The sequence below is a fragment of the Lupinus angustifolius genome, chromosome LG09 (genome assembly GCF_001865875.1).
Source record: "Lupinus angustifolius cultivar Tanjil chromosome LG09, LupAngTanjil_v1.0, whole genome shotgun sequence".
Lineage (NCBI taxonomy): Eukaryota > Viridiplantae > Streptophyta > Magnoliopsida > Fabales > Fabaceae > Lupinus > Lupinus angustifolius.
This window is the reverse complement of record NC_032017.1, coordinates 20995038-21004832: the sequence shown is the minus strand read 5'-3', so window position 1 is coordinate 21004832 and position 9795 is coordinate 20995038. Positions and strand designations below refer to the sequence as shown.

Genomic DNA, 9795 nt, shown 5'->3' with positions numbered 1-9795 from the left:
AATTATAGTGCCGCAAATTAGTTATAATCTTTTTTTTTGTTACAAAAGGAAGAGCAAATTAGTTAGAATCTAAGATAACTTCCATCTTTGGTAGTACTAAAAATAGATTCTAATATGGGAACTTGGTTTAGTTAAATTCCAAGAGATAAAACAAATCAGTCTTTTCACATAAAATGTATAATTAAGAATAGGAAAATTAGATGAAACAATATTAATCAAAATCATGTGACAAATTAAATGTTATGTACATTAAATTAGATGAAATAATTCAGAAGAATTCATTTATATAATTAAACTCTAAAAGAAAAATTAATAATACTAAATGTATTTAATTACCTTATTCATAAGGAATTAATTAATTTTAAAATATGTAATTGTCTCTCTCAACAATTGTGGATAAATTGTCGGGAAAAAATGAGAAGAACGTGGGCCTAATGGTGTTTGGGTCAGTATTGTTGTATTTGGGGTCTTCATGTTACTCATTCCTGCATCTGCGTACATAGCACACCACACTCACTAGTAATTCTACTCCTATTTCTCTTCTTCACCTTCAATTCATTAACTATATAGGATTTTCTACTCTACTTATTATCTTCACTACCCAACATTATTTTCTTATTGGGTTTTCATTTTCTATGCAAAAAGTTGATCTTACAATCGTTTTTACATGCTTGTTTGCTACAATTTTAAACCTTTATGTGTTAATTATCATGTTGGATTGCTTTTTCATATTACCCAGATTTTATTTTGTCTTGGATTAAGTCCTACTTAATTATCTATGCCCACTATTACGTTGTTCCCAAGCTGCTAACTTTTCCTTTTTTCTGATGTAATAGTCACGTTATTATGGACAGGATTAATCAATAGGGTTTTCTTTTGCTTCTCGTATGTTGTTATTGTTGTTGTTTTAAATCTAAGCTTGAAATTGTATGCTTAATTTTTTGGGCTTTGTTTATTGGGTCCTGTTTGAATGTTTCATTCAATGCCCTGTCCATTTATGACCAATTTAGCTTTTCTTATAAAATTAGAACTTTCGGAATTGGTTTATGGCTTTATGCTATTGCGGTTTTTGCTTCTTGTTCTTTTTTCACCCCTTTATGACAGTTAAATTCTACTAAGTTTTGTATGTGGTTTTAATTTCTAGTTCATCTGGCAATTTCTGCAGCTGCATGCATTTTTTAGGATAATAGTAGTGATTCAGAGCTAGGAGTTGGTTTTGAAGATGGTTGGGAATCTTTCAGCCCATGTCTCATCATTGCCGACTTGTTTATCTTCATGTGTGATCCCCATAAAAGAGAATTCTTTGTATTTCATGCCTCTACCATCTAGGCGTCGGACACAAATCAACACGATAAGAGCTACATCTTCTGATGCAGGGCATAGCCAACAACAGTCATCATCTACTTCGGAAGCAAAGAATCCACTTGCAGTTGTGTTGGACATTCCTCGTGCTGTTTGGAGGCAAACGCTGCGTCCGTTAAGTGATTTTGGTTTTGGTCGTAGGAGTGTTTGGGAAGGTGGGGTTGGACTGTTTTTAGTGTCTGGCACATTGCTATTTGTGCTTAGTTTGGCATGGTTGAGGGGTTTTCAAATAAGATCCAACTTCAGGAAGTACACTGCAGTGTTTGAATTTGCTCAGGCTTGTGGTATATGCAATGGAACACCTGTGAGGGTTAGAGGGGTCACTGTTGGCAATGTCATTCGTGTGAATCCTTCCTTAAGAAATATTGAAGCAGTTGTTGAGGTGTTTTTCAATAGCATAATATGATTATTGATCGCTCATATCCCATTATTAAAATCTTGTTTTGACGTTAATTGTTTTGGTTGGTATATTATATTAAACCATTGTTTTTTTAGGTTGAAGATGATAAAACGATTATACCACGTAATTCATTGATCGAGGTTAACCAGTCAGGTCTTCTTATGGAAACTATAATTGACATCACTCCTCGTAATCCAATCCCAACACCTTCACTTGGCCCTCTTGACAAAGACTGTCCTAAAGAAGGTCTCATTGTCTGCGATCGAGAAAAGATTAAGGGTCAACAAGGAGTAAGTTTGGATGCATTGGTTGGGATATGCACTCGCCTCGGACGAGATGTAGAGGAGATTGGTATCATTAACAGCTATTCATTGGCTGAACGAGCTTTTTCTATGGTTGAAGAAACTAAACCACTTCTTACACAGGTGTGATGTTATCTCATATGCTAATAATAATGATGTATAAATATACATCTACACCTTTATCATATTCATAAAGTACCATCTCTCAGTAGTTGGTATATTATTTTCTTTGTTATTATTTTGCTGTTCATTTATTCCATCATGCATTCTCATGCCCATATCTATGCATTGATGTAGTGATGCCTCAGATCAAAGCCATGGCTGAAGATGTTCAACCTTTGTTGGCTGAAGTCCGTGATAGTGGCCTCTTGAAGGAAGTTGAGAATTTAACCCGGAGCCTTACCCAAGTTTCTAATGATTTGAGGTTAATTTTTCAAACCTCCAATGCTCTTGTAGTTTTGTCAACATCTAATTTATTATGCATGCAAAAATTTCATGCACATAGTTATGTAGCACATCCATATTCTTATTAGTATAGACTATATAGGATGCCTACTAGCTGAGTAACATCTTAACCTTCAAATGGATCTTCAGTGAGAGTCTTGACCGCGAAAATGATTCAAAAAGTACTCTTAATTTTACACCCGCTACAATTTTTCATTACGGTTACTAATTTAACACTCTTGAAGTATGATAACTAATAGAAGTCACTCTTTCTTTATGCAGAAGGGTACATTCATCCATTATGACCCCTGAAAACACCGAACTGATCCGCAAGTCCATATACACTCTTGTTTTTACCCTAAAGAACATTGAGGTTTGCCTTAATTTTTGAAATGATTATAAATCTAATTCCGAGGAATAACTTTTTCATTTATATTCTTTGCTTGTTGGTTGCATTATTACAGAATATTAGCTCCGATGTTCTGGGTTTTACTGGCGATGAGACTACAAAAAAGAATTTGAAATTGCTCATCAAGAACCTTAGCAGGTTATTATGAGGTCAAATTCTATGTAAAGCGGGATATAACAGGTATGTTATTTTATGTTTGTTTTGTCTGCCAACATTTAAGTAGAAAATTGTAATCGATATTTTGTTTTGAAGGTTGCACTATGTATGTTTCTTCTTGTTATTGTGATACGGATTGTCTTTCATTGTCTTACTGAGTGCAGATATCTCCGTATACGAATGGAGGAAGAACTGATTGCTGTGTTTTTGCCTTGTTTTTTCTTGCTGAAGTTATCTGCTACTTCTGTGCAGCATTGTCTGAGTTCTTAATGTTTGCCATCTATCACCCTTCCTGGCCTAAATGTCCTTTCCACAAAATCAAGCTACTGGTTAAAACTTACAAGTCTTACCGCACTCAACACGTTTCATCGGTAAAGTTTTCGGTTATACTCGATGCAATTTAGAAGTTGATGGGCAGATACAGATTAGTTGTTAGTAGGTTATATAGTAGACTTTGATATTTTTTGACATAACCATTTAGTTAAACTGGATAAGCTTTAATGCATTTGTCTTAGTTTTGTCCAAACCTCTTATGCTTCTTGCAATTATATCTTGATATATATCTGTATGTTTGTGTATGGTTTAATAATCTATTATGGTTTTGAAATTTTCATGGTTGCTTGAATTATGCACTTTTTCATTGTTTTCATGGAAGGGCATCTTGCTTTCAGAAAATTCCTTTGAAAATGAAAAAAAAACTTGGGTATTTATTGTGATGTACTAGTTTGTCAAAAATATGAATAGCACGCAATATTAATGTTTAAGGAAGCATGGATATTAAGAATAGCACTATTTATATAGGAACTTGTTGTAGTATATAACAGATTAATAAGTTTACAACAACAAATTATTACCATTCAGATGTAGATATCAACAAGGACAATGCCTTAATCAAATTATAGTAAAACTGTGCTACCATATCATCCAGGACAAACATTTAAGGAAATAATTCAAATGCAAAACACTACTTTACCAAAAAAAACATGAGATTTTAAGTTGCTTTTCTTTAGTTAGATTTTAACCTCAAAAGTTATATTTTATTTTGGAAATTATAAAAACACATTTAGAAATTATAAAAACACATTTTTCCCTTTTTCTATTCTAATGATAAACCTAAACAACTCTTGTATTATTAATATTTTTTTATTTTCATTAAAATTTTAATTTTAAATAAAAACCAGCACCGGTGCGGTTCAATTAAAAACCGATCGGTATAATCGGTTTTAACAATCCTATTGAACTGAACGATATGAAATGATTTTAACAATCCTGTCTCCAACTAAAAGACATGTCAAATAAGGAAAAAATTAAAATTAAGGGTACTAATTATTCATAAGACAGTTGCATTTGATGTTAGAGAAGAATAAGGAATTAAATTAAATTCCACAAAAGAAGAAAGAGATAGAATTGGGCCTTGTTTGGCCTTTGTTTTAATGTTGAACCATAACTGTATATAAATAACACTCTCCTCTTTCATTTTCCACATAACACCAAAGCATAAATTTTTCATTTTTTCATTTTCATTCTCTGAATTTTCTCCCAATGGCCGATCAACTTACCGATGAACAGATCTCTGAGTTCAAAGAAGCCTTCAGCCTCTTCGATAAAGATGGCGATGGTCTCTTTTCTCAGATCCCTCTTTTTTATTTCTCTCTTACTATTTTTGTATCTTAGATCTGATTTCACCTTTAGTTTTTGATGGGTAGCTTTAATTTGATCTTACACTTTAGAAAATTACATAAAAAATGAAACTTTTCATGTTTTAAGATCTAGGGTTCCTTCTTGTTTGACTTTTTAGCTTATGAATTTGGTTATAGGATTCACATTATAGCTGAAATTTCTTGCATTTCACATTTTGATCCTTGCATTTTATCCTTGATGTGATTGTATTTTGTGTTTACTGATTTGGTTTAGCGCTGGATTATTACATATTAGGAATCTCCTTTTTCTTCATTCACCAAAAAAAACATGTTTTTTCCATAGCTGTTCCCATTTTAACTGGATATGAATTGCTTAATTATTCATTTCTCAATCATAATTGCTTAAGTGGATAAGAATTTTGGTGATGTGTGCTTGGATTTGGAACCATTTCAATATGGGATTGGCCTCTATATTTGTGCTGTGCATCTATGAAGCATCTTGATCCTTTTGAATGTAGGTTTCTGATTATGAAATTGCAATAAGAGCTACTTATTGCTTTCTTGTAATGGCATTATGATTGCATGTATTTTGAGTATTGATGTAGCTTATCAATGATAAGAAAGTATGATTTATGATTAACTATTAATCCTTATTGGTTACCTTTACTGATTTATTACATGTTTATAATTTGAACACATTGTATTTTTTTCTTCTCCCTTAGTACTGGATTTGTGAGTCTTATGCGATTTTAATTACATGTATAGAGTTTATGAAACTTGCAAAAAAGAAAAAATAACCTGCAGTCCGATCTTTACTACATTTATGTGTGTCCTTGCCATGAATGTTAATGTCCTCTTGATACCTTTGTTTCGAAAACAATGTTGGGGATGTAATTTGAGAAGAGAAATGAATCACTTGTTATTTATGTTTAACTTTTTCTAAACATTCTATAGGTTGTATTACCACCAAGGAACTTGGAACTGTTATGCGATCACTTGGACAGAACCCAACTGAGGCTGAGCTGCAAGACATGATTAATGAGGTTGATGCTGATGGAAATGGTACCATTGATTTCCCAGAATTCCTCAACCTGATGGCCCGCAAGATGAAGGACACTGATTCAGAGGAGGAGCTTAAGGAAGCCTTCCGTGTGTTCGACAAGGATCAAAATGGCTTCATCTCCGCAGCTGAGCTCCGCCATGTGATGACTAATCTTGGCGAGAAGCTGACTGACGAAGAAGTTGATGAGATGATCCGCGAGGCTGATGTCGATGGTGATGGTCAGATCAACTATGAGGAGTTTGTCAAAGTCATGATGGCTAAGTGAGAGCAAATTAACCAATAACCCATATTTAAAAGCATATGAACAGAAAAAGGACAAGGCAGATAAGTTTTGATGAGAATTATATTTTCATTAGGACATCATCTTCATTTGGGGTCTCATTAGTTTTTGTTGGTCGGGTTTGCTTGGTTTTATTGGTACTGCTCATTTAGTATTTTACATGTTTGCTTTGTCCCTTGTTTCAGTAGTTTTGTATTAATTGTGTCTTACAATGCATCATTTCAACAATGTCATTTTATGCTATTATATGATTGTTTATGTGATCATTTCAGTCTGGTGATGATGCCATATGGATAGCCTATAGTAGCTACACTTTGTTATCAAAATTGGTGCTTTTACTACTAATTAAGTTATATGCGCACACAACCAATGCCAATTTGTTTATGATTTCAAAAACTAAGACAATTGAGTTGCACATATAAATTGCTAACATCAAGAGAATAACCTCAAAACTAGGATTAACATTCTGGCTAATTTTTTGCCAAGAAATAATTGAGTTATTAACTTGGAATTTCCTTTTTAATATTGTTTCTGTTCAATGGCAACAACAGAGTTTTTCACAGTTAAAGATTTGATGAATTTAGTAATTCTTGGGAGACTTGGCCTAAGTTCATAAACCGAAATCCTAATTCTTCACCTAGATTGTATCCTTGAATAACCAGATTGGAGTCTTAGTTTTGAAATGGCCTATGTGCTAATAATGATTGACATTAATGTTCAAAACAATAATTTCAAATCTAGAACTTCTGTGTTTCAAATCTGACTGCTTGAAGGATTTTCAACTTGTACGTGATTGATTCTTCTTTCAGTCTTCTTCTCAATGTTTAAAAACGATTACTTGTACAACGAAATTATATAGCATCCATCATTTCTATCAAACGAAGTTGTTAGAAGAGATATAGCAGGATTTTCTACAGATTACATGCACTCCAATGGCTGGTGGTCATTACTTTGAGATTATAAGACAAGAAAAAATAACTACGACCAGCACCACGGTGCCACCTTCAGTAGCACTACCAACATGTATTTTAGGCAACCTTATTGATATTTCAACAATTCTAGGAAGAAGAAAAAAGAACCAAACAAACAAGTTTCTGAAAACGTAGGTTTTAACATATCAATTTGAATCACAAGAACGAGTTACTTTAAAGCATATTTATAGACACAAGACCCTCTTCACATACTAAGGGTATATGTAATTTTTCATCTTTACAGAATGAGGCTACAGATAAAATGAATAAAGGATTTTATATTGGACAACTATCACACACTTACCTCTTGAGTGGTTTGTAAAGGACAACTGTCACATATTTAGACTTAAATCTATGAGTCAGGCCCAGGGCAACAACAGACTTTGAGGCCATGTTTTTCTCTATGGAGACATGATTTAGCACAACATGCTGAGGCTTTGATGAGGAAACTAGGTCAGTGTTATCCATACCTAGGACAGTAAGATGCAGCTGTGAAGGAACAGCCATTGGCTCTTTTGCAAAGTCTTCCTCTGCTAGAAATGCTTGACCATAACTGGATTCTGGGGAGGCTGGAGCCTCAAACTCAGACACGCTTTCTGGGTTTTCTGGCACATAAGCCTGCAAAAAACAAGATGAGCATTGGCTTAAGGACCCCTTGATTCGGCATTGCTCTTTCATTGTCCCACCCACCCTAATCAACTCAGGTGTTTCTTCTTCTGTCTATGCATTACTCTTTCCTTATCCCACCCCACAAAGCACACACAAAAACAACCTAGAGGAAAAACTTCCACATACAACAACCAAATTGGAGGAATCACCCTCATGCCAAAAGGAGAAGACAATATAGAAGAATGCATATGCACAATTAAGCGTATAGGAGGATGAATTTCATTAAGAAAAAGGCAGTGCTCACAAAAAAGATAAAATATTTTGATAAAGATAAAGAAATAAAAGAAAGGGCACATACATTATTTTGATATCTCATAGTATTGCAAATTCTTCTTCCTGTGGAAAGTAACCTGTTTCGCCTTCACTTGCCTGTTCTTCACATCAACCTTGTTACCGCAGAGAACAATTGGGATGTTTTCACAGACCCTGAAAAGCAGATGGGAAGAAGGTGCCCATAAGTTAATATAACAACTTTTTGCTGACTAAAAAGAGACATGTGTTAAAAAAAGGCTTGAAGTTACGAACCGGCAAAGATCACGGTGCCTGGTGGGGACATTTTTGTATGTCAGCCGAGCAGTAACATCAAACATTATAATGGTGGATACTGCAAGATATTACACCATGTCAAAAACACTATAGAAGAGCAAAACAAACATATAAATGAAAGTAAAGCAGATGCATATGATGGCTACATAGTTAACTTTACAAACATGACAAAAATATTAAATTGCAGTACCTAAATGATAGAATTTCTACACAGAAAACAAATGCAACCCTGACAGATAAATAAAAACTAGCCAAACAACTGAGGGACATGCAAAACTACAACACAGAGAGAGCACCAAAGCCAAGGAAGAATTATAACTATTGTCAAGGTAAAGATGCTACATTTAGCAACGATATGGAAGAAAAAGAGGATGCTACATGTCACAGCACAATATGATAAAGAATATTCGAATCCAAAACAAAGTCAGATGAAATGACCATTAAACCAGCAACCGATTCATCAACCAAAAAATTTCAGGGGAAAGGCTATAAAACGCAAACAAAAGCACCCTTGAACTTCTTTGAATTAAACCTCAACATAATTTCATGCATGCAAATAAGTATATACATACAATTACTAAGTCATTAAAGGCTATCTTATGAATCATTGCTCATTAGGATCCCTGATCATATATGAATTTACATGTGTGATCAAATATTTGATTTCTAAAATAAAATCAAGAATCAAGAAACAAGAAAACCAAGAATCAAGAAAATCAAGAAACAAAAAAATCAAGAATCAAGAAACAAGAAAATCAAGAATCAAGAAACAAGAAAACCAAGAATCAAGAAAACCAAGAAAATCAAGAAACAAAAAAATCAAGAATCAAGAAACAAGAAAATCAAGAATCAAGAAACAAGAAAATCAAGAATTAAGAAAATCAAGAAACAAGAACTGAAAACCAAGAATCAAGAAAACCAAGAAAATCAAGAAACAAAAAAATCAAGAATCAAGAAACAAGAAAATCAAGAATCAAGAAAATCAAGAATCAAGAAAATCAAGAATCAAGAATCAAGGAAATCAAGAAACAAGAAAATCAAGAAACAAGAAACACAAGAAAATCAAGAAACAGAAGAAAATCAAGAAACAAGAAAATCAAGAAACAAGAAAATCAAGAATCAAGAAAAACAAGAAACAAGAAACAAGAAAATCAAGAATATCAAGAAACAAGAAAATCAAGAATATCAAGAAACAAGAACTGAATTGCAAAGTAATAGATATATATAAATTAAAGAAACTGAATTGTTTGGCTATTTAAATATTGAAAATTATGCTTATCAGAACAATGGAAATAACTGCAGCAATAGCAAGCGAAGCAGAAAGACCATAATTTCAGATATCAAATTCACCAAACATTTTGCAATCAAATCCTACTTTGTCTTATTTGTCCATGTGATCCCAAATCCTACATTTTCTATGTTTCATACAGCTGCTGCATAACATTTATTAAAATAGATCAGTAATCAAGATATGGCAGCTTCAGGGCCTGTTTGTTGAAGTATATTTCACAAACAAAAGTGATTACTCTGTTGGACTAAGAAGCAGAAGTTGA

At 33.3% G+C, this 9795-nt stretch overlaps 3 protein-coding genes across 7 annotated transcripts; 2 read left to right on the top strand and 1 right to left on the bottom strand.

Moving 5' to 3' along the window:
* On the top strand, positions 458 to 3551 carry LOC109356810 (protein TRIGALACTOSYLDIACYLGLYCEROL 2, chloroplastic-like). 5 transcript variants are annotated; one of them, XM_019600358.1, is made up of 7 exons: positions 458 to 519; positions 1166 to 1744; positions 1858 to 2187; positions 2373 to 2488; positions 2791 to 2881; positions 2973 to 3097; positions 3238 to 3551. In XM_019600358.1, exons 2-6 carry the CDS (start codon positions 1223 to 1225, stop codon positions 3063 to 3065), a joined length of 1152 nt encoding a protein of 383 aa, XP_019455903.1. In that variant the 5' UTR covers positions 458 to 519; positions 1166 to 1222; the 3' UTR covers positions 3066 to 3097; positions 3238 to 3551. The 5 variants fall into 5 exon arrangements, 4 of the variants coding, with proteins under 4 accessions (XP_019455903.1, XP_019455904.1, XP_019455906.1 ...); XM_019600359.1 differs by having other exon boundaries at positions 464 to 519; positions 1183 to 1744; XR_002108791.1 differs by lacking the exon at positions 458 to 519 and having other exon boundaries at positions 604 to 1744; positions 3238 to 3288; positions 3337 to 3551.
* Positions 4537 to 6344, top strand: LOC109356812 (calmodulin). Its single transcript, XM_019600363.1, has 2 exons — positions 4537 to 4691; positions 5668 to 6344. The coding sequence occupies exons 1-2, from the start codon at positions 4616 to 4618 to the stop codon at positions 6039 to 6041; spliced, it is 450 nt and encodes a 149-aa protein (XP_019455908.1). The 5' UTR covers positions 4537 to 4615; the 3' UTR covers positions 6042 to 6344.
* On the bottom strand, positions 7286 to 7958 carry LOC109356813 (SNF1-related protein kinase regulatory subunit beta-1-like). The gene has a single exon (XM_019600364.1). The coding sequence runs from the start codon at positions 7703 to 7705 to the stop codon at positions 7328 to 7330; it is 378 nt and encodes a 125-aa protein (XP_019455909.1). The 5' UTR covers positions 7706 to 7958; the 3' UTR covers positions 7286 to 7327.

Coding starts and splice junctions, on each gene's coding strand:
- LOC109356812 (XM_019600363.1), top strand. CDS start 4,616: ATGGCCGATCAACTTACCGATGAACAGATCTCTGAGTTCAAAGAAGCC. Junction 4,692..5,667: donor CTTCGATAAAGATGGCGATG/GTCTCTTTTCTC, acceptor AACATTCTATAG/GTTGTATTACCACCAAGGAA.
- LOC109356813 (XM_019600364.1), bottom strand. CDS start 7,705: ATGAAAGAGCAATGCCGAATCAAGGGGTCCTTAAGCCAATGCTCATCT.
- LOC109356810 (XM_019600358.1), top strand. CDS start 1,223: ATGGTTGGGAATCTTTCAGCCCATGTCTCATCATTGCCGACTTGTTTA. Junction 1,745..1,857: donor ATATTGAAGCAGTTGTTGAG/GTGTTTTTCAAT, acceptor TTGTTTTTTTAG/GTTGAAGATGATAAAACGAT. Junction 2,882..2,972: donor TTACCCTAAAGAACATTGAG/GTTTGCCTTAAT, acceptor GCATTATTACAG/AATATTAGCTCCGATGTTCT.